Raw genomic sequence first — 24,984 nt, 5'->3', positions numbered from 1 at the left:
CATTTCAAATTAACCACAACTGTTCACAGAGAGCACAAAACAGACACAGCTGAAGAACACTGTTTCAATAAAAAAAGAGAAAATTTTTTGTCACATTGTAAAGCTTTTTTCTTATATTAGCACATGTCACCAATGAAGATTGTGAGGCAAAAAACTACCAACAAAAAACTTAAACAGCACCACCTCAGGCACTTGATAGCAACTAAATCTCAAGATCAGCAGAATAGTATATATATATTTATATATATATATATATATGTATATACAAAAAATGTGGGGCATTTTTTTCCAAATTGTTTGACTTTTAGTAAGCACATGGCTTCCGACACATCGTGTTACATTGAATTTTACCAATGTGTGATGTCCAAACAACTGTCTTCTGTCTGCAAGAACAATCTCTTTGCTCTGTCTAGTATGTTAGTGTTTCACCTTTTTTTCACTGAAAGCCAAACTCTTGCCTGTACGCAACAACAGGGCTCTAAAGAAAATGTGTCGTTCACTGATTACAACCAAACATTTTATTCCACTCAGTGTACATGTCAAGTTCTTTTTGTGATATGCTGGGCTGGAATTTGCAAAACACATTGTCAAAGTCTTGGTAAGAGATTGGTCTCACTTGACTGGGGTGGATGCTTGACAGATCAGTCCCAGGCATGCTGTGGAGAGGACCTACCACAGCCTCTTGACACAACTGGGCCACATCCAGTCCTGAAAAGCCCTCTGTCCTCTGAACCAGTAGTGACATCTCTTTGTCACTAAGACAGTAGTTGTGCTGTGAGAGCAGTTGACTGATTATCTGATGTCGTGCTGTCCCATCAGGCAAGGGGACGAGCAGTCGCTTGGTAAAGTACCTCCTTAGGGACTCCGGGATCTCTTCAGGCTTACTGGTGGAGCAGACCACAAGAACATGGTCCTCAACAGAGGTCAAAACACTGTCAAGCTGTAGGAGGAGCTCAGCTTTGAGGTGATTGACTGGGCTCTCCTCACTGAGCTGGGCTGACAACAGAAGATCCACCTCACTGATAAAGACTACTGCCGGTTGGCGACACCGGGCCACAAGGAAAGAAGCCTGGATGATCTTTTCCCCTTCACCTAGCCATTTGGTCACCAATGCTGAACTGCTAAGTCGCAAAAATGCAGCCCCCAGTTGGCTGGCCATGCAGCGTGCCAGCAGTGTTCTACCAGTTCCCTGAGGTCCGAATAAAAGGAGACTCCGAGGTAATGTGGTAAGTCCACTAAACATATCAGGCCTTAAAATGGGCCATAGTATCTCCTCCTTGATGGCCGCTTTGGCCATATCCAGACCTGCAATGTCGCTCCAGTCCAATGGAGAGCCCTGTTGAAGGATTTCTGTGGTCACCATCTCCACCAGGTTGGAATCACTGTTCTTCAGTTGTTCCTCTGCAGCATGGATGGACGAGGTAGCCGTACCTATGTCAGGCCCTGTTAGGGAGTGAGAGAGGTGCTGTCTGTGCTCTTCAGTTTGCTCACTCATGATGGGAGATCCAAACTTGTTGTAGGACTCACCAGTTCGGAGATCACCTGCAGAGCTTTTGGTTGATCCATATGATGGAGGGGTTACTGCTCTGCCAGAGTGTAAGTTAAATTTTCTTTGCTGATCAGAGGACATTGGCTGTTTGGTTGGCTTAAAAGCTAAAGATGAAGCTTCGGTACTTCTTTCAAAGCCACTGCCCCTGTTTGAGTCTGAGATGCTGCTGTCTGCTACTCTGTACATTGGGCTCTGTGAAGAGCGCTGTTGGTTGTAGCTGAAATTACCATAGCTAGAGTCCATATCTCCATGTCCACTCATGTAGAAAGCTTTTCGTTTTAATGAGTTGGATGTGCTGCCATTCAAAGGTGTTGGTGCAATTGGTGTATGATTATGGGACTGGTAGGTGTAGCCAGGCAGTGTGGAGGGAGGGATTGGTGTAGGGGCTGCAATACCGGACGGCAGATAAGCAGAAGGTGGGGGTGCTCCCCCAGGGCTATAACCAGGGCCAACAGCAGTCTGTGAAGCATACCCTGTTGGAGGATAATTGTAGTTGGGAAGGTTTGGAGACCCGGCGTTGTAGCTCGGAACCAGGGTAGGGGGAGGAGGTGGTGGTGGTGGTTGTAATAGCCCGGCACTGTGCAAAGGAGAAGGATGTGGGGAAGGGAGAGCTGGGGTAGTCTGGCCGCTGTAGCTAGAATGCAGGTAGGAACCATTGTAGCTGGCAGTATATTCCTGAGAGGGGAGGCCCGAGTGGAGAGTGGTGGCTGTGTGACTCCCACAGTTACTGTTGGAATAGCTAGGCTCAGACAAGCTGCTGGCCACCCCTGGGGAGCTGCCTATACTAGCCGACACATCTGTAGGGGGTAGGGCAGCTGTCATTCCAGCTTTGCTCACAGATATAACATCTGGAGCACAGTTCATTGGGTAAATCCCCTCCTGCCAGGACTCATTCTCTGACTTTCGTCCATTCATGAGTCCAGTGGTGCTATCAGAGTAGGAGCACAGCAGGGCTCTTTCATTTGGGCCTTCTAAGATCCCAGAGTACTTCTCTGCATATTTCTTAAGCAGATTGGAGGCAGTCAGCGCAGAGATGTCATCGTTCGCCCACGCATACTGGTATGTTCGCTGTAAGTGCCCCCGGTAGGCCTCTACTTTGTGTGCTGGTGAGCGGGTAGTGGATGAGATGTCAAAGTGTTGTTCTGCCCATTGTGTGTGCTCTGGGGTCCACTGCATCTTTAGACCTAGATATTCCACATAAGGGAGAAATATGTCAAAGTAGGCATTAAATAAAGGTTCATAATCACTTAATATGCTGTTCTATAATAACTCAAACACTGAAAAAAAATCCTCAATTGCTTTTCTAAGTGTATAGTTTCCCACTAATCTTACAAAAATGTTTTAATACAGCTTGCTGTATAGTCTCTAAATGTGTCTCATATGACAAACGGTGAATACGCATCATGGTCAGTATGAGGATGCGGGGCCCTACACCTGGTTACCGCGGTATAATCCACCCAACACTGAGCAGAATGACACAGACATTGCAGGTCAGTCTATAATCCAACTCTCATCTGAGGCATTCTGAGACAGTTTCAAATCTGCTTGGAGGAGAGCAGCAAAGCAATCTTCCTTGGCAGCGCTCTGTTGCTTTCATCACACAAACCCCTCAGCCCAGCATGAATTACATCCACATCGAGTCTGCCTACTGCTTCCTCGTCGACACAGTGAGGAAGGAAAAAAAAAAAACATGCTTCACTTGTCTTTTTCTCCGCAGCCTCCCTCAGCCTCCCTTTAAGGCCTTAAGGGTTTGAATGACAGAAATAATCAAGTTAAATCCGAAAGTCAATCAGCAAATAAAAGTTTTTACTCATGCTGTCATCTTTTACTCTGGGATTATCAGAGGATGTACTATACCCCCAAAGAATGTAGACTATTAGAGATTACAGCTCAAAACAATCTGAGATAGTGTACAGAGTCTCACCCATCTATCATCAACACTAATCTCACCAAAATAAACAAGAAGATATGAGAGGAGATGAATTAAACCAAACTTTTCCTGCGTGTCTTTCTTTGTAAAGCAGGCACAGCAATGCTGTACACTATACTTCAGTAGGTTAAATCCATATTACAGGATTTAAGCAACAAACAGCTACTGTCCAGAAGCAGATTACAAATGCAGTGTTTGTCTGTAGATTCCCTTCTGACTCCCTCCCAGCCATTTGCCCACCCGCAACACTAGACACCAGCAGCTAATTAGCAGGATGATGCTGCACTAATTGTGTTAATTTACAAGGTTTTAGTCAAAGAGATCCATGCTATGGCTCACATGGCTGTCAACCGTCCAAGCTAATGATTAACAAAAAAAAGAAAAAAGAAAAGAAAAGCCTAAGGCAGAAAGCCTGGGCAGAAAAACACAGTATAGTAGGCATACTGTGGTTGAACAGAAATGTTCAGCAGCATACAGGAAATACCATGAAATTACAAATACATCTTAAAGGAAAACTGGATTTATTTAATACGTGTTGACTAATGATAATGTAGCAGTGACACCCTGGAGAATACCAAAAGTAGTCACTGATTACCCTCCTGTGTTAGTCAACCAGTATATTCTAGGTCAGCTATTTTATTACATATGTAGGTGGGTTCAATACAAGTAAGTGGAAAAGGATTTTGACACGTCTGATTTTTTTTCCTCTTGTTAATATTACGTTAAAATACCTTTATTTTCTCCAATATTTGTTTCCACATTATTGCTGAAAAAAAAAAGAAAAGAAAAAATACTGGAAAATATGAACAGTATTTAAGAAATAGCTAGCGTATTGTGTGCACGATATCTCGGCCATTACTGATATTGCAGTGCGAGCATGAGGATAATAGGTTTCGTAAAAACCATTCAGTGGAGTTCCTTCACACTCCAGGCACATTTTGTCAATAACAAAATTGCACTCATCTTATTGAGTGAGATTCTTCTATTACCGCTAATCCTCTCAGAACAATGTGCCACTTTGGACAATCAAAGAAGTGCTACTTGCAAAGTGTACTTGAGATCACTGAGCATGAGTTGAAGATTATCGAAACACGGCACACTACTGCACAATGTGGAAAATAACCAAAGTGCTGCAAAGAAGTCTGTCTTTCATATCAAATGAACTGATACTGAATTATGTGTATGCAGTAATATAATGAAATAGTAATAATACATTGTGGTACTGTGTGTAAGAATAAAAGGATGCAACAAGTTCCCTCCTACTAAGATATGTATAAAAACATAGTATGCAAATTAGAATCACACTTAAAATAGCCTGATATGGATAAATGCTTCGGAGTGGATGGTAAATGTATCCCACGAGATAATATGCATATGTGTACTCAAAAATAGTATACACACATGCACAGTAAGACATCCAATTGCACACTAACCCATAAATAGACACTAATGCACGTGTACACACACACACAGAGTGCATTAGCATAATGATCTTGGTATTACGGTAAAACGTTATCCTTTATTCGACCTGCATAGAAATTCAAATACAACGTCCACAGGTTCCTTTGTTCTTCTTTGAAATGGCATAATTACAGAGTGCTCTATTAGTGGAATGTTTTCAGATAGCCTCAGGGCTCCAGCTCAAATTCCACTGATCAGCCACCAACAAATAAGGCCATTGTTGGGCTGTTTGTCAATTCATAGGTCTCAATAATCCTCTGTGGTAAATTTAAGATTTAACACAGACTTTGTCCATTTTTTATTTATTTTTTTGTTAAATATCTTATAGGTGGACTCAGATCTGAACGACAACCTTTAGATGACATATATTTGTCCAGCGTATGAAAAATACACCAAATCATTACAGTTTTTGAAAGTGTTTTCCTGACAAACTGCGTCAAATATTGTACAAAATATCTCACACTCATCAAAGAAAAATAGACCAGGTGGAGCCAAAATGCATTTGACAAGTGATGCCGTGGTGTCATGCTGCGCCATAGTGTTTAATTTCTGGTTCAGTGATCATCATCGATGAAACAGAGATGCTGACCTTTTTGGGAACTATTAATCTGGTAGCCTAGGCCGTTTTTAAGCAAACAAGAGTGGGCCTCCACTCTGTCCATCCAATTTCCTAGTGCGTAAATTGGACCACCGCTTGCACAATTCTCTATTCATTACTGTGCTGCTGAAAGGAAGCACAGAGGTGGCAGAGTGGTTTTCTTTTCCTTTTTCTGTGCATGTGCGCGGGTGCGTGTGTGTATGAGTTAGAGGCAGAGCAAGAGAGAGAGAGAGAGAGAGAGGGAGAGGGAGATGGAGAGAGAGAAACAAAATGCCTTCCAGGAGGGTTCCCAAGCATAAAGAGCTGGACTTTCCTTCCTCTTTTTGGCTTGGGGGAGGGGAAAGGGGGTGGGTTGAGGAAGAGGGGGAGGGAAGTGAAAGCTGTCGTAATTGAAACGCGGCCTAATCAGACTCATTACCATTTTTACCAATTTGCACCACCAAAGATGCTTATTAGGTAACTGTGTTTAATAAGCTGCTCTTTAGAAAACTAACTGTAATGAGCTCTTTAAAGTCAGACTTCAGCATGATTATGCACTGGAAGTGTTTTGCAGAGCTGAAGCAGACTGGTACATTTAGTCATGTACAATGTCATAATTAAGCTGCACAAACTCTGCACTTCACACCACACAATAGTCCCAGCTGAGGCAGTAGACATACTGAAAAGTATTTATAATTACTGATCATTACAACCCTGGGATTTTCATCGCCGGACGTAAACATAATTATGGGAGCATTTGCTTTTATTCTGCACACACAGAGCTCTCCACTTGACAAGCGTGCAAATATTGCAGACAGACAGTAATTATGTTTATAAATAAAAACAAGCTCATATTCATATTCAAATTCACCGGAGATGCTCTGAGTAGGGGTGGGGCAAAACATTCTAATACAATGTGAAGTGGTAATCTGTACAGCTACAGGCAGTCATTCATCTCACATATCAAGTTAAGACTATTTAAACTCAATTTAGAGCTCCATGTGGCAGTAATTCCAATCTTTGGATGGCAGGGTGCCATTTAACCCCTCATTTAGAAAAGATATGCCTTCCTCAGTCGCCGTCTTTTCCAGGGCTACTGCCCATACATTTCAGTCTGACTACCCATGGCAGCAAATTACTACATGTCTCTACACTATCAAAGTCCACTGATCCCAGAGGATCTTATTCTGATCCAAACATAAAAGGTAGAAAATGACTTTAAAAAGCACTTGCCTACAGTATGTTGACTGTAGTTAACCTGCCGGTCGAGACCCTTCTTTGTAATTAAAATAATTCAGATGAGCACACAGGGAGAAGTTAGAGACACATCGGAACAGGGCTGGGGCCATTTCAAAGCAGCTATCCCAAATGTATAGAACTGATCAGATACAGTTTGTTCTGCAATTATAACAAATAAGTACGAGAGGTATTTAGTTTAAAATGTAGATTCATTTAAATGTAGTTTAACAGGAAATGTGTGTACAATGACTTGCAAGAACTCCCATAAACGATCAAAATCTATTTTATTGTGATCAGATTTTTTAAAAATGTTATTTGTTAAATTTACCTAGTAAGTATTATTATTTTATTTTTTTCATACAGTCATCAGCAACCAATGGCGAATTGTGTTTACATGGCAGCAGAGAATTTACAATGGTAAGAAACGAAGGCAGGAAAGCAAATGTTAACATGTGATGCTAGCTAGTTCCACAACAGGTTTTTAAAATGACACATGGTTGATGATTTATCAAATTAGAATAGAGTTGGGTCCTTTGTGCTTAAAAATGCTGACATATGATTAGTTACGTTGTGCATATGGTGAGGATGACGCATTCAAGAAGTTGTTTCATATTGTGCATTTTTGCACGTGGCAGCACACTAGTATTAATTCAGCTGCATGTGAAGTTTCATTTGGAATACAACGTGACTGCCGTTACAAATGAGGATTATTCAAAATTACGACTGAAAAGCCACAGACTGGAAGTCAATGTCTAGCTGAGGAAGCATGCACGAATATCGTGCGTCAGTTCATTACGCCAATACAAGATCTTATGGAGCGTTCATGAACACTTCTTCGTCGCATCTGTGTTCATACATTTAATATTATATTTAAAGGCTTCACAGTATTTTCCATGATTTCGTTTTCCATATTCTCATTTGGAATACCCAGTTCTTCACAATGTGGACATGTTTACTACACCTCCACCGAGGGAGGGGCTGCAAACAGACGTATGCTATCCCCTGGATACATAATCACAAAGTCAACTTTTTCTTTTCACCTGCTGTGAGGGGGCTTCACCAAAAGCATAAAAAATAAAAACAGTACGCTAACACTACGCTCTTAGAGCCCGACACACTCTGTGCAGGTGCTTTGACAAACCACAAGTCACTGCCAATAGTAAAACACCAAACCAAACTGGTGGTACTGTTACGCCCAACTCTGTGTAACCTTTGATGGAACTTCACATGAAACAACAACAAGTATAATATTTAAGCACAATATCAGACTGTGTAGCATCGCATTTTCACTATATAAATTCACTTGTGTCTGCTGGCTTATATGGTATATATTAGGTAATATATCTGCCGTTTAGGATTCTTAAAATATCTGCTTCAACCAGCGGGGTGGCCAATCATTAGATGAAATTAAAAATTGCAATTAAAAATGAGAAGTGCAAAATTTAGTATTCTACATCTGGACTGTCTATTCAATAAAACACTGAGCGTAGTCCATGGCCAAAGATTGGCACTCTGTTTCTGTGGTGAATGCGAGGCATGCTGTGTGTCTTAACAGTCAACATATCATTTCAAAGCAAAAAATCTAAACCGGTGGTGACAGGAATTAATTACGCATTGCATTGCTTGTGAATAGTGTCATTTTTCACATTTCTCAGTGGCCTCAGTACATCGCATCATGACTTAGCCAGCATCCAAATCAAATTACAGCAGTCAATAAATCAAATCAACAAACTAAGAAAGAAAGGTCGTCAATGTGTCATTTTTTCTGCTTAAAATTCTTATAAAAATACTTTAAAAAGTGACGCAAAATAAGGGCAACAGGATCCGACTAAAAACTAAAGAAGCCTTTTTTTAAAGGCTATGGCACATTTTTAGCACTAGCAACATTTGTGTCAGTTGGTGTCATGTGGAAAAGACAGAGGAATGACGGTGGCTGCAGCTCTTTGGCAGTTCCACAAATGACTGAAATCATCTTAAAGAAATTCAGATTGATTAGTTTGGGAAAATATCCCAATCAGCTTATTACAACCCATGGATATGGTTCATCATCAACAGGTACCTATAGTGGTAATTAGCATGGAAGTTAAAGAGGACGTGAGGTGAAGAGGAGGTCCGGGTAAGTGGACAGGTCAACAAGACACTGGTCTTTAAGACGGGAGATTTTCCTTAGACCTTAAGTTTTTTCTTTTTTGCTTAAACTTATATATAAAAACCAGGGGTGAAATATATCTGTGCTATATTTTCCCTCGAAGCTCCTATGGGTATGACTGTAGGGACAAACAACCTATATAGTCCTCCACGCTTGAGGACTTGTTGCAAAATCATTACTCAGGCTCACAAACCCTCTCTCCATATTTGCAACCAACCAACACAGACAGAGTGCTATGCAGACGAGTACAAGGCAACCTGCCACATGGGTTCACCTCTGAATAAAACTATGAATCCTCAGCGTACCCGTTTTTGTTTTTTTTACCTGAAGTTACAGTTAATGCATTCTCACAGCTTACATGTGTTTTTGGTACATACGAGAATGGTTATGAAAAATAATAATCTGACGTTTTGTAATGTCTAAAATTCCTAATGCTGTCTCAATCTACAGGTGCAGCATATTATTTTAACAGTAGCTGCAAGAACTCGTAACAGAATGAAATAGTTTGCTTTCACAGAGCTGTTAATGATCTGAATAATTCAGCCGAAATGTAATGAGAGGATGTAAAACCTCCCACTCAGGAATGATTTCACAATTTCACTGCACAAATGCCCGCTGTGGAATTTAAATCAGTTTTAACTGTCCAAAATCTTGTTTTCTTCAGGGTAAATGTTTTGGTATTCAGCTCTAGTCATTATTTACAGGAAAAGCAACACTGTATATAGATTAACTCCTGAAGTTAGTGGCTAAAATCAAGATAGACACAGTAATTTATTATACATTGTCCAGGTGCTATAAGGGGTGCATTACAAATTTTGCGCAAAACATACATCAAAAACATAAATGCCGAACTGTTTTGAGAAATTATTCAGACCGTCTTTAGAGTCATTTGAAAGAAAAGTAAGTAAGTAGTAACGGGTCGGCACAACATTAGTTGACCAAAGAAAGAAATAAGCTAACAAACATATTTTGTAAGGTATGGATGTGACATTGAATGGTGTGCCATATGTTAAACTTTACACTGATTCTTACTGAATACACATTTTGAAATTCAAATTTAAGTCCATAATGCATTGTTTGTTTGCCTACTTTGGGTATTCAGAAGGCCCATGGGTCTTTGCATGATAAAGTCCGCTGGCTTCAGGCCAACATGTACTTCTCATATTTCTCTGTAATACAGTAAATAGTGAGGTTGAGAGCTTCTCTGAGCTGTCATTCCTTTGTCTTAGCGATGCTCATTAAACCATGACTCTTCAGGCCAAGAGGCCCCCGTGGCTATATCTTCCATTACTACCCTAAATATAGCTAAATCTGCACACATGCTAAACTAACAGCCCTCCACGCACAAGTGGAACTTGTACTGTACACTGAATAAAACTAAGACAATTATGGGAGACGGCCTTCATGGTGCTCTGTAGTGCATAATACTGATGAATACTCAAATGACTTGTTAGTTAAAAGAACACAGCCGTTGAACTCGAGCACTGGGTGAAACTTGTTTAACCACAAAGCACACATACAGTAGAAGCAATGATTTTGTAAGCCTCTATGAACTTGGCTACTTTAGCTCTCAGGGGATCACGTTCACAAATCAGAAGAGAGGCAGATTGTGACCTTGTTACATGAAGGCTCATTGACCAAAAGCTACTCACTAACATCTTAATTCCCCAAAGTCCTGTTACCCCGAGGAACACTCCAAACAAAGATCAACCAGTCAGTGCAGGGGGAAGAGAAAACAGGGAAGTGAATGTTTGGGTAGGATCTTGTGGATTTTTTAATACATGTAGCACACCTCGGCTTTAATTGTAATGCAGTAGTTAGGCCAAACTCGGAAACAACAGTCCCCATTGTAAATTAACAAATGATCCAATTCACTGCTTTACACTTCCAACCATTACAGTCACATTAACCTGGTTAGGACATCAAACTAAATGGAACTGTAAAGATAGTTCATTTAGGACAGCGTTGAGACACAAATCAGACCCAATAATAATACTACTATTGCTATGCTCTATATTGCACATACACCAATAGCTGAACCCAGTCAGCAATGTTGGTAGGCTTGTCCAGCTGAGCAGAGAGGAAAGGGCCCTCACAACACCATACTGTACTTGTCCCTTCACATCAGATGCCATGTCTGACATGCAGAGCTGGAGCTATGCTGGACGGTATTTACCTTGGCAACAGCAGCTTCTCCCATCATTACCAGGCGAATATCTTTAGAAAGAAGTGACATTTTACCAATGTTCTGGGGTTAACACGTCTTAGCTAATGCCATGCGGCATCATGTTTCCGTTGCCTTGGTGTTTACAGTGTTAAATGCCTCAATTAGTTTCCTATTGGACCCTAATTCCTTTAGCGCTCTGTCAAAACACAACAGTGGCTTTGTCACCAAACTTTTATGCTTGGTCTCAAGATGAAGCAGAAGTTTACATGGCTATTGTATAAATTCAGAGTCATACTTCCTCTATTTCCTGCACTAGGCTCAATCTTCTTTCTCATGGTAGGTGGTACTAAAAGTCAATCTACTTTTCTAACCAGCTAACCATATGATTTGTTTGTTTTTTTCCTCTTAATTTCTCCTTTGCAAACAATGAAAACTCCAATTACCATTATACTACCGTTATGGAGGTGTGGCCCAACTGTCAAATTGATGATGAGGACCCACGGGAGATACTGAAGCACATCTCAGCCTTGATTCACCAATATATACAAAAGAGAAAAACAACGTTCTTTGCTCTACGACAGAATCTCTCCTGAAAACAAGGTCAACAGGACATTCATCTGAACGACACTAAAGGTTTGAATTTGCCTAAACTCATCCAGCTGAATCCCACTGTACCCGTGGAATTCAAAGGCTCAGTTTGTTTGTATGCACATTGGAAGCCAAGGCCGCCTGTTGTTCTATTTACTGTTTCCTACAGATTAAAGTGATTAAAAGTTTAAATTGAACTCTAATTGAAAATACCCGAGAGAAGAGAAAAAGGATGTTTGCCTGTAACCGCTGTCAGCTTTTCACCGAAGCATTCTGAAGCGTTCTGTGGTATCGACTGCAAGTCTCAAAGAAGGTCACTTCTCCAACACAGGCCAGACAAAAGGTGAAATGAGACAACTGAAGCAATCTTAGGTCAATATGAAATAGAAATCTCTCAGCTATACTGTAATAAAGTTACTGAAGTGAAGTAGTGAAGCCATAAAGGGGAACTTTTACAAGGAAAGAGCTGTCCAGGAGATTGGTTCGCCCACTGGCAAACAATGGCTTCTAAGAGCTGCGGTGGCATGGTGAACACGGCACCAGAACAGAACCGCGGCATTTGCTTGGATTTTAAAATGAACTTGTAAGTTTTATGTAAAGCGACAAAAATGTTGCTATGTTAAAGGGCGTAAAATAATTTAATAACCTTGATATGTTCCCTTGAAGTGGTACCAAAATAAAAATAAAAATTTCCATATATGTAATGCTCACGTTGAATGCGCAAAAAGGCATTTTCTCGTGGCGACACATTTTGTACATTGACCTCCTTATTTATCAATACATTCATTACATATAAGCTTTTGTTTTGAAAGAAATATTGACGCCGTGAGAACGCACGCATTCATCATGACAGCATCCAGCAATTAATTCATTAACACGCCCAACTATACCGATCTCCAAGCACGTTCAGTCAAATTAGATTATATGCAGAAACACCTGTTGAGTGATATACAGAGGCAATGAGTGTACCTGCTGTGTGTCCTTTTGACGCACGCAGTGTATTGTGTCAAACCAGCAATAATATATGTAATAAATGTTTGCAGCCTCTTCATAACAATATAAGCTCTGTCAAAAGCTGTTGCACATTCCCATGAACTGGCCTTGTTATCTTTTTGTGTGTTAATAAGAAATAACATGCATAAAAAGAATTATTATTATTTTTTGTTTGTTTTAAAGTGATCACCCATTTACATCCTATAGAAATTCTTTGCTGTCAAGATCTTCTGGGTTGTTTATTGGTGCCGTTCCGTAAAGCAGGATCATATTTCATAAAATTACATTTTTGTATCTTACTTTAATATAAAATGCAATCAAAGCACTTTTGTATAGTGTGCATGTAACAACAGCACAATAATTTGCCTTTAATCATAACATTATGACACAATAAATGTCAATTATTATAGAAAATATGCTGTTTTACCTTAAACTATATATTCAATGTTTACCATTATCGTGGCTCCATCTTTTATTTCAATAATTAAAAATATCTCAAACTGCAAAAACCGAAAATTAAACATAGAACACCATAACTTTGTATTTGTAAAGTGGTATAGTTGTTTCAACTACCTCTAGTTTAGATTTAGCAACAATATAACTGAGTAGTGTCGTTTGTACAAATGTCAGAAACGAATGAGATGCGCCACTTTCCATCAACCGTAAACCTCTGTGAGGCAAGTGGATAACAGATTGGGAGCCTTCAGAGAGTTCGCCGCTTTGACGCGAATGAGGCAAGAATGCAAAAAGGGACATGGAATGAAAATCAGTCCAGAGCATTCCTTAATAGATTATGAAACGAAGGGAAGAAAAAAAAAAAAGGTCAATTTGTGTCACAAAGCAATTGTGAAAAATAAATGAGATAATTAACAGAAATTGAGAGGTAGGCATTTCAAATATTTCCCCGCATTCTCTTTGTTCAACTAACGGATGTTACAAATCCGTTACTCAGGTGAGTTTGGAAGAAGTGAATTTTACGCCACGAAGCATAAATTATAATTAACAGAATAAACACAAAACATCTCCCACATTTCATGATGTCGACCCCAATATGCAGTTCTTTATGCAGTTTAAAGTAATGATTGTTCCACATTGTGCTGCATTTGCATGTTCAGAGTTCAACCAATTAAAAGCTAATTAATTAGACACAATTCTATTAAGAAACAAATCCCACTCATCAATATACACAACCCAGGGTCAGCCATTGCTCAAATGTGAATCGGCTCTTTGCACCACATGGACTAGAGAATAGCACAATAGCACTATTGGAGCTCACAATAAACAGTTTGGCGTGGATATATTCGATGGAGCATGAACTCATCAGCGCTGATAGATTTTACTTCCTTGGATAGAAAGCAGAACCGTCGCTTGGAAATGCAGCTTTCTCTCAGACGGTCACTATTAGGACAAGGGAGTTATAGCAAAACTTGTGAGTTAACAAAGTCATTATTTTTTCAGAAGACTCAGATGGTAAAAAGTACAAGCTTTTCTTTTTTTGCTCCTTCCAAGTCTGAAGGAAATAATTTGTGTGTGTTTTATTTATTTTATATTTATATTCTCTTTTTGTCCCAGAGATTGTGTCCTCAAATAATAGTTTAACTGTTTCATATGTTGATATTACAAAAACTGTGGAAAGGCTAATAGTATATACATGCTACATGACCTGCGATTTACACAGCGTCTTTAAAAATGCTTGTCTGATTCTTAACTGTACACTTCTTGTGTCTCTGTCGGCCTGCTGGCAGAGATTCGCAATAAAAAACATTTACTCCTCTGTTTATTTGTTAAATTTCGCCTCTCTTACAGGTTATGCGCATACTGTTAAATATATCCGCCTCTGGCTAGTGTGAGTTCCCTTGTTGAATTGTGAACAGCCAGCAGTGAACAGCAAGTATAGTGGTCCACTTTGTACACGGCGATTCGTACAGCCTTGCTCATTTGGGTATGCATGAAATAACAATATCCTACTGGGAGCATTCTGAGTTTCAAACACTTGGGGTCAACTACATGAGCAGATTCCACATGTGCAGCCTGTGGCCACTGAGGTCTGGAATCTACCTCCCTCCTGGCTGGGTGACGTTGCATGTTCTATTTCCAGACCGAGGGTTGAAGTGAGGCTGCAGGGAGTGTAACACTGACCCACATGACCTGTGGCCTAGAAAAAGCTGCCTGAAGCTCTGCACACTAAAAACTCCTCACTCCTTTGCTACAGCCTTTCAAAGGCAAACAAAACCTTTACGCATAGCATGTGTCTTTTCATGCCAAATGATTTGCATCCTTTTTATTCACATCTTTGACTTGTTGTCACCGTATTCCTCGCTGCGGTGGAGTCTGACGCCCGCTCTCTGAAGTCTCAAGTGGGGAGAAAGAGAGAAAGCCGAACAGGCACAACTGCTTTGCTTTCAGGCCCAGTGTCTACAGGCCACATGTCTCCAGTCATCTGTCACTAGTTTACATACATACTATGACACTTCCTCTCTCTGTGGGAACCCGTTGTCACCATTTGGCCGCCAGCAGAGGCTGACTGGGTGCTAGATGGGTCTCCCCCAGGTACCTCTAGGGAGCTACATTAGACCTAACTGACAGACTGACAGGAACACACAGCCACACGGGCAGCAACACACACATACAGACCATCCTTTGCCCAAGCACTCACTCCTCCTACAGTACACCAGCTCACATGCTCCCAAGGCATGACACACTTTGCATAAAGCAGTGACTTTGCTTTACATCAATTCTTTTTTTTTTTTTTTTTCCAGACACAAAATTATTTTTTACCCCTCTAGCCTCTCCAAGCTACATGGAAGTTTTGAAATGAATAATGGAAACAACAGAGCTGAAGACTCATGGGATCCATTTAAAGATGTGGGAGAGGCGATGCAGTCAGGGTTTGGGCTGCAGAAACATCACGCTCCAAGTTAATGAATCTACTGTTGCCACTATTTTTCTGTACTGTACAGAAATGCTGCTATAAACAACGTGAAGGCCCACCGATGCCAACAATAACGTTTTATTAATACATTTTCTTTTAAACGAGCAGAGCATTACAGTATCGCCATAATAATAATAATATACTTTTATAGACACGGTGCCGCAGCAGTCGGCTAGAGGCATTAACAAGTCCGCACTCTGAACATGTTACTGGAATCAAACAGGCCGTACGCTTTTGTTTAAAATGTGCAACATGCTAGACAAAGCAAAGTACGAGTTTAAACTTTGCTTTTCTCAAAAAAAAAAACCCTTTGTTTCATATTTCCACCTTGCCTCCCCAGATAATTATGGCGGAAGTGAGCGAGTAAGAGCGGGGCAGTCCACTTTACAGCTATTTTAGACCATGCAAAGTCAACACGAGTCCCTGAGGTGATTTCCTGATAATGAACACAAAAGAAGTGTCGGCCCTCATAAAGCTCAGTGATGACGCTGAACTCTTGAGCGCTCTTTATTTTCCTTCATTTAAATTAATCTAATACCATGTGGACTCTAAGAGCGCACCGGCAAACAGGCCACACAGCAGACAACAAGACGTTCAATGATCATTCCCTTTACACACACACACCACAGTTGAGTTATTTACACATATTAATCTTATAATCGCGTTTTTCCTTTCTTCCTCTCCCCACATGTCCAGTCGTCCTGCTTTGGCTCTGCACAGACTGCTGTGATCACGTCACGGTGTCACTGCAGACACCCGCTGCCTTGCCGCAGCCTGACATCTTAAACCTCCATGGCAGCATATACACTCACCCCTCCCTCCACACCCATACCTCCCCCCTCTTCTCTTCCCTCCGCTCATCCTCATCTCCCTCCTCTCCACACCATCAGGCAAACCTCAACCCATCCTCTCCCGTCCCTGGCACTCAAGGCTCCCTCTGCTAGCACCTGGCACGGTGCCAAGCTGTCAGCCACCCGTCTCCACGGAGGATGAATGAAAGCGCTGAGAAACTTTCTGAGGAAGCCACCGATAGCTCCCATCTCATCTGATCATCGTTTCAGCTAATTGTCTCAAATTGATATTTAAGGCAATTAGCATGGGGTGTGATGAATGGGAGGATGAAAAACAGTCAAAAGATGAACTTTTATATTCAAAGCAAATCCACGCGTGCTCTTGAATATAAATGTCAAAGTTAATTCAAGCATGTATTTCAATACATGAATCATAACACTACCACACTGTCATTACTACAATAGCAAAGAAAAAAACGGTTGTGACACACTGGTATTCTTTGAGACAAATGTATTCAAGATGACAGCTATAATTTTTTATCTCTTATTAAATTTAGACGAAGGGATTTTTTTTTTTATAGAATCATAGCAGTAGGATCGCAGTCACTTTAATCATAATAAGGGTTCTGAGTGATTAAAGGCAGTCGGCTTCAAGACAGATTCGAGGGTTTGCTTGAAAGAATACGGGCATTTCAAATATTTCCGATTCAGAATGACCTATAACGGAGCTGACAAATGAAATAGCACTTAAAGCTCGTCCAGTTGCATGGGTTTTCAGTGTTGCTAGAATGGTGGCCTCGATTACCAGATTAATCAGACACTGGTTTGTGTGAACACAAGAGGAATTTCAATACAGCAAAAAGATTGAGTTTTCTCCTATCCCCTCGTGAAAGCCTTGCTGCTTTCTCACAATATGAAACTCGCCAACAGCACGCCAAAGAAAAAGAAAAGAAAACACCTTGGAAGGAGGACAGGAACAAACACCTCTCTTCATCAAGGTTGTTCAATGATAAGCAACAGTACTCAGGCACACAATGGCGGCTCAAAGTGCCAGTTATTTTCAAAAGTCATGGAATTGTAGATTTTGTTCATCACACTCCTCGAGCGTTGGGGTACTCACTGCCTGAAAGCGACAGCAAGTTATATGGCCAAAGAAATACATTAAAGATATGGAAGCAGGCTCAGTCAAAAGTACAACATGAATAACATGTTCATGCTGTCATCCAGAGCTGACCACGGCCCCTCAAATCAGATCTTACTCTTAAAGCAACCTACAATAATTTGGTTTAGTTTGTTTCCTTTTTCTTTTTTTAAGTGGGGGGGTGCAATCACTGCAACCAGGCGGCAACACTTTATGCATATATCCATGCTGAAATAAAGATTTCAGCATCTCCTATCTTTGTGGTCAGAGATAAAAAAAAAAAAAACTGAGAATTTAGCATGTCTAATTAAAATGTAAACAGTGTAATGAGGACATCAGTGATTTAGGCAAACGTCTCTCTGGCTGCCGCTTGGGGTATGATAATTACAGAGGCAAATCTATGAATGCACATGAATCTCCTACAAGTCCAGATTAAAAGCCTTAGTGCTAAACCTAGTTTAGTACACCTGGGGATTGGCTAGAATAGACAATCCCCAACAGGCTCCGGGCTGCCTCGTCTCCTTATGAGTGCAGAGACACCTCATGTGAAGGAGATGAAACAAAGCCCCTGTTTCAATGTGTCGGAAATGAGGGGGACAAGGCTTTTAAGGCAACAAATGCTGTGTAAATAATATACCTGGCAACGCTGGCCTGAATAAACCAGCGGTGCAACATACCTTATTAAAAGTGTCGCCATTAGAATCAGTTATTTAGTGAACTTTAAGCTCTCCAGGCATATTATCCTTTATGGTATGGATGCTAATGATATTACAGAGTGCATATGTGAGGGATTAGTTTTTTAAATAAGAAATAATGGGGAAAGATAACAAGACATCATGTCGACCCTCAAACTGCAAAAAAAAAAAAAAAAAAAAAAAAAAAAAACATGCACAAAGAAAAATAGTCAGGCAGACCAGCATGCACACACACAATCGCAAAATATCTCTGCACATAAAACACAAATAATATAATATGGGCTGTATTTCAAACAGATATTTCAGTTACATCCTGCAGTGGAATAGAAATCCAAATGTGCAGCCGCTATTGTTTCATCCGATATGTGTGAGTATTTTGTTAGAATTAGATGAAAAAGAAATTACACGACAGGCCCGTAGCTAGGAGACATACGAAGGGTAAGTACAAGCAACCAATGGTAGGCACATGCATTTTAGAGAACGTCTATGCCATATGCTGTCACTCAGAGGAGAGAAGAAGGGAAAAAAAAAAAAAAAAACAAGTCTGAGCAGACAGTCACTGTGTCTAAATGAGATGGTAGGAGGAGGAGGAGGGAAGAGAAAGGGAGGATGTCAAGGATTCATGGTCCTTCATCTTTGCAGTAGAGCAAACACGTCCCTCAGTATAGCAACAGACAGCTGCCTCCACCTTCTAATGCAGTCCAACTTAAATCACTGCAAGAATTGTCAGTGTAGAGAGAAAAACACAAAGATAACATAGCAAGCTGCCATGAGGGAAACGACAGAGATGTGGATACAAGAGAGGGAGACGAACAGAGAAAGAGACAAAGAGAGAGGAGGGAGGGAAGGAGGGGGGGCCAACACGCTGAAAGATTGGAGTTTTTTCGTCTCTTTTGCCTGAGTCGGAGTCCGTTGGGGACTCCCTCGCTTTTTATATGAGAAACAGGAAAGGCACCACTTAACATATTTGCTTAAGGATGACAATCTTGCACTGATCTGGTACAATCCAGTCAATGGGTTGGCTGGGATTTCTTGTGGTTGCTGACAAATAGATCCATCTGTAAAAGATGAGCATTTCATCTCTTTACAAAAAGCCCTGCAGACATCCCAGGGGGTGTTTACACAGCTCAAGGTACTCGAGAGCCGGCTGTAATTGTCATCATTAGTGCATATATATAAAGTGTTCCCTAAAGCAGTGGTTTCAATCGTGCTGTCAATTTTAGTGATCACTCTCAGTGTTACACATTTCAGATTATGGACAGGACATTTAGAGAAGATAGATTGCTTCAACTAAGCCAGAGATTTATCAAAGATGCATATCCTCCATTGTTTCCGGTCTGTGTCGGTGAATATGGGTATTTAAGGAATTAACCAAGAGTCAATGATATACTGTTATAATAGCCATAACAGTAGAAAAGATAAAAACCCATTTACATGGCGTGGTGTGAGCTTGTAAAGCAACATATTAACAACCAAAACATGGGTTAAATTTTCAAAAGTATTAAAAAAATTTAACTAAAACTTGTTCCTCCCCACAACACAAGTAAGGTGCATTGACAGCGCTGTGGGAAAGGAATGTTTTGCTTTGGCCACCCTCAGCAAGGGATCCCTTTGTCAGTACCACGCCAGAATATTTTTACGTCCTCGTGCTACGGAAATAGGCGAAAGCAATTATATCAGTGCACTTCACACAACTTCTTGTTATTATTTACACTCGCTCTTAAAAGTGTGAATATGTGTGACACACGGCGTAGAGGGTGATGAAAACAGGAGGGTCAGCATCTGTTGTCAAATTTGGCTCCGAGATTTATGTCAAGCAGCAGCTTAGATTGTTATCGTAAGTGCTATCCTATCAGAAATAAACAGAGCTGTCAGCTTCTTTCCATGCACGCCGGAGGTGTCTGGGGTTAAGTAAGGATCTGCAAGAACCGCCTCACACACTGCAGGAGCTCAGACATGGAACCATTCCACAGTTTGAACTCTTGATAAACATGCTCAGGTTGTACGTAATAATTAGGTTAGATGAGATCCAACATATAAGGAGAATGGTTTGATAATTAGAAGAGGTTTTTTTTCCAGACAGGATGCATTGTAATTTATCTAAATATACATATTCTGACACCGAAATCGTAACTTCCCGCTAAAATTAGTCGTGAAACATATGGTAGAATGAAAACACATGCATTAGGTGTTCTCAATTTAATTATGCACCTCTAAATATCAAATGGCACATTTAAAGAGACCGTACATGGCATTTCAGATTTAGAGAACAAGCTGTGGATGCAGATTAAAACACTGTTAATTGCTCCAAACATTTTTTTTTTTTTTTTTTCAGCGCCCATGCCTGAGCAGCTCAAATCAAAATTCATTGTAATAAAAAAAAATCACCAACAAACATGCATGGAGGGCATAGATATGAAAAGCATAAAAATCTGACCAGCAAATTTAAAAACCCACTTTACAAAAACACATCACAACCAAACACTCAGACATAATGAACGTGGCAGTAATGTACATTTTCTTTTTTTTTTTTTTTTTTTTACCCCCCCTTTACTGAGTGACGGATGCTGGAATGCTGTTATTTTTTGAAGAGGAATGAAAACATACTTCAGCTCACTGCTGATGATGTTAATTTCCTCTCAGAGCAAAACATGCAAATGAAATGTGTGAACACAATTAAGTAAATTGTTTTATGGAGGTGGGAAGGGTTCACTTAGGACAAAGTGTTTGCGAAAGAGAGACAGCACACAACTTGTTACTTCTCCTGACTTTGTGTCCATTTACCGGCTTGTCACAAATCATTACAGCGGGCACACGAGTAGCAGCTATTTCTGATGTTGCCTTTGAACTAATCTGTGAGCAAATTTGATTTAGTAGTTAGTTAGCGAACAGTTAGGGTGTGACAGCTAAATAAAAAAAGCTAGTGTGTGAGTTCTCCTGAAGTCATTCTATATATTGTTTGACAGGCTACCTGCACAATAACAATACTGTGATATCAGGGATTGCTGTATTACAATACATTTGTTGTATTTGCTGCTACTTTTCAATCATCCATCACGTTCATAATTGTTAAATAAACCACAGCATATTGGGTCATGCAGGCTGATATTTGTGGAGCTGTGACATTGAATTTATTGTCCTAACATTTAAAAGCAATCCCGAGACACTGCCATGCAATTCATTTTTTTAAAATAATTGACATTTTTAAAGACAAACACCCATAAATCCATTTAAGTGCAAATTTGACTTTTTATGGCTAAATTACAACACAAAAGAGCAGCCCACGTTAAAAATAATAAAAAGAAACTACTGTTGTGTCAGAAATGTGATCCCTCGATGCAAATTTGCAACCCTTATTAATTCACATCCTGTGTCCGTGAAGCAAAATAGTCGTATTGTCAGGGTTGTGCATGCAACAATATGAAAGCAATGCAATGAGAAAGAAAAAGTGAAACTGCACAGAAAGAATGCCAGCAACACAAACCACAGCAAATTAAAATGGGGGGCAAATTCCTCAGCCTTCTCAAGGTACTTTGAGCTTAATTGATTATGCCACTTGGATGAAATTAACCACTCAGTGTATCCTTTTCTCTGTTCCTTGAATTATTTTGCCTAAAACAAGTGTTAACTTTTGAGGATGGACCATGCATGCACAAAGAAAAAATGCATCACTGCGATGCCTTTTTTTCCTCCAAATATGACATTTAGTAAATAATAATAAGAATAATAATAGAGGTAATTAAAGATAATTACAAAATGAACGTACCATAGATACTGGTGCTAGTGATCATGTCTTCAAGCCTAAAAACAAGAGGAGAGGGAAAACAGCAGAATCGGAATTTTCACGAGGAGGAATTCCAAAGGTTGCTTCTCATTACAGCCACTTTTTCCTCAGATATCGGGTTTCACAACTTTAAAAAAGAAAACGCAGGGCGTCTCGTTCTTCCCTCAGGTACTCATTTGGGCTGTGTAATTGGGAATAGCGTAAACCGAGGAAAACGGATCATGCGAGTCAGATTGGGAAAATAAAAAGCCTTGGACGGAGACGCGAAAGCCACACAGGCACGGCTGGAGCCTGTCACTTCTTGCGCGAGTTGAAACAGGAGAATAGGAAGCATGTGAGAGACTGTAGATGACATAAAACACACATTCTTCATGCCGCCCATTAGAGGAAGAGGCTAAACCAGCGTGATGCCCCCTCCCTTTACTTTTAAAATAGATTACTTGCCAGCAGTTGTCCCACTAAGAGCGCAATGACAACCCATCTATTAACCTCCCGCCTGCGGTTATCGCGGCAAGTTTTATTCAGGCTGACATGCTAAAACTTCTCGTTGCAGGAAAGTTATTTAGGAGACTGGATCCAGCCGTGCGTGCTGCCTTCTCCGCAATCTACCGAGAGTTGCACGTTAATTGCGGAGTCGGTGTAACTCCATCGCCTTCATTTAGTCTGAGCTAAAGCGGTGACAAGTCGTTTGGCTTCGAGGTTAAAAAAAAAAACAAAAAAAACGCAGAATGACCGGCTACGGACTGCGCTGCAGCTCTGTGATGCGCGACATGGTCTCTGAGCAGCGAGCGTTTGCGCGTACACAGCTGCTCCGTTTTCTCTTTTTAATTGTTCGCATCACCGGTAGACAGAATGGGACTTACCTGTGTAGGTGACAGGGCAGCGTCAGGGTTTATAGTACCATCGATCCGGTGAGTGCGCAGATGAATGGCTCGCTGGGGTTAAGCGTGGCTGCTCACGATTTGAAACCATTCCAAGTTAGTGAGGGGAAGACTGACCACAGCCTCTGCCATGTTGGAATTCCAAACCCTGGACAGCTGCTCCACTGACTGAAGGCAGCACGCTGCACACTGCGCATGTTCTCTCCGGCGAGAGCCAAATTCAAAGAGAATCAACCCTAATGAGCAGCAGTTCACAAGTAGCCTATCATGCCAACATTTTGCTGATGGCAATTTGACGTATTAACTATCTAATTGTATTGTCTGCGAGCACTACTGGGAACTGCCTGCCTCTGCCTGTTCTGCACTGATGAGAACAGTCTCATGCCTCATGTGTGCAGCATGTTGCTTTTGTCTCTCTGTGCTGCACTCATCAGCGCCAGTTATTCTAAAGGTGTTAAAGAAAACAACAACTTCTAAATACGCAGTTGACACTGAAGATGTTGATCTGTTCCCTCGATCTGTCTCCAAGATTTACCTCTGAATGTCTAATCTTAAACTTCATAGTGTCATTATGATTGCATATTTGTTTAAGGTATGGATAAAGCAACAGGTCGGCATACATACGAATAAAGTCAGTGGGAAGGAGAAAGTCAATGCAGCGGGCCATCTTCGCATAATCCAACCATAAAACTGCCCTTTGACATTTACACACTTTTGGTTTCTATGGATTAAATAAACATGATATAATGTGACAATCAGTGATTTTGTTTATCTCGTCCTTTTTCCATTTGTAAATCACACCAACAGGCGCCTGGCTTTAATTTTAGATGTGGAGAGCAACTATAAAAGTATGAACGTTCTCATCTAACTATATCGGAAAATATAAAATCTTTATCCTTCTGTTATGAATCATTTGCAGGTTACTCTCCAGAGCCTCACTATCATCTGTGCGCGGCCTTGAAAGAGGGAGACGATGTCTTCCCCGTTGGGGGGGTTGCTGCTGAGAGACCCTGGTAAGACACACGATATGAGGTTCGGCACCAAAAGTCGCATTATGCCCTCTCATCTCCATACCCAAGGTCCTGGGAGTGATGCATTGATTCAGCCTTCAGTGGTCCCTTGACTGCGCCATGCTAATTCCAACTGCATGATCTCTTTAGAGAAATCCTACCCATAAGGCAGGATGGGGAGCAGCTACTGAGCCGCTGACAGTTTAAGCCCATGCACTCCAACATCATTCCCCATCGCCGTGTGATATGCTGTCACCATCAGCGAACAATAAAGAGGAGATTGGCAAATCTAAGAGCACATTCCACTGCTGGTTATTTGCCAGTAAAACAATATCTTGTTACGACTCAAATGATTCAACCAGAAGCGAGAGTCCATTCTCGTAGGAAGAGTCAGTGAAAATCTCTGTGCACCGTGGAGGTCATGGTGAAAACAACAGCAGTGCATTTCCAGGTGTAGCCACGTCCATTGTCTCTTTCCTCATATGGGCATGTTCAGTCTGTGCCTTTGTCCTTGTGTCAGCAGGCAGGACATTCTAAATTATTTTGCTCAGCTGCCTCCCTGAACTCTTGCTACAGCACGTCAATACACACATCATGCAGACACCCGCACATACAGCTACAGGGAGCACAGTTCATGTCCATCACACTCTTGAATCCTTGGCACATACCAAACCTAGAGAAGGAATGATGTTAGCTGACTTTTGTTAGACGGTTTTAGATCAACATTTCAGATTATATTGTAGATTTAAATACAGACAGATGTTACATATTCGCTGTAACTCTCTTGAAAGAAGCATATTAATGAGAATGTGAAACAGTTGGTGACAATCATTGTATTTTTTAATTTCCCCAGGATTAGGGGTTTACACGGCAAGCGACTGGCTGTTTTTTTTTTTAACCTTCTGCCTACAGACTCATATGTCATGTGTGATCACTTCAGCAATGTTGCTGGGCATTAATTTTTTCTGCCATGAAACACTGACTCTGGACAAACCAGCTGCATGTGCTGGAGCATGCATCCTGATGTAACAGCGTTTACTCCCCTCATCAGTGCTTTATGGAATTATTGACTGATTTTTACAGTGATTGTTGTTTCA

The 24,984-nt window shown here is 40.8% G+C and overlaps 1 protein-coding gene across 1 annotated transcript; it reads right to left on the bottom strand.

The window, feature by feature from the left end:
• Window positions 1–309: 309 nt before the first annotated feature.
• fign (fidgetin) lies at window positions 310–22,930 on the bottom strand. Its single transcript, XM_084544051.1, has 2 exons — window positions 22,860–22,930; window positions 310–2,733 (listed from the first exon to the last, which is right to left on the bottom strand). Exon 2 carries the CDS (start codon window positions 2,723–2,725, stop codon window positions 497–499), a length of 2,229 nt encoding a protein of 742 aa, XP_084400177.1. The 5' UTR covers window positions 2,726–2,733; window positions 22,860–22,930; the 3' UTR covers window positions 310–496.
• Between the last annotated feature and the right edge of the window lie 2,054 nt (window positions 22,931–24,984).

This window comes from Chelon labrosus (genome assembly GCF_963514085.1).
Source record: "Chelon labrosus genome assembly, chromosome: 5".
NCBI lineage: Eukaryota > Metazoa > Chordata > Actinopteri > Mugiliformes > Mugilidae > Chelon > Chelon labrosus.
The sequence above is the reverse complement of the archived record's forward strand: the minus strand, read 5'-3'. Positions and strand labels throughout refer to the sequence as shown.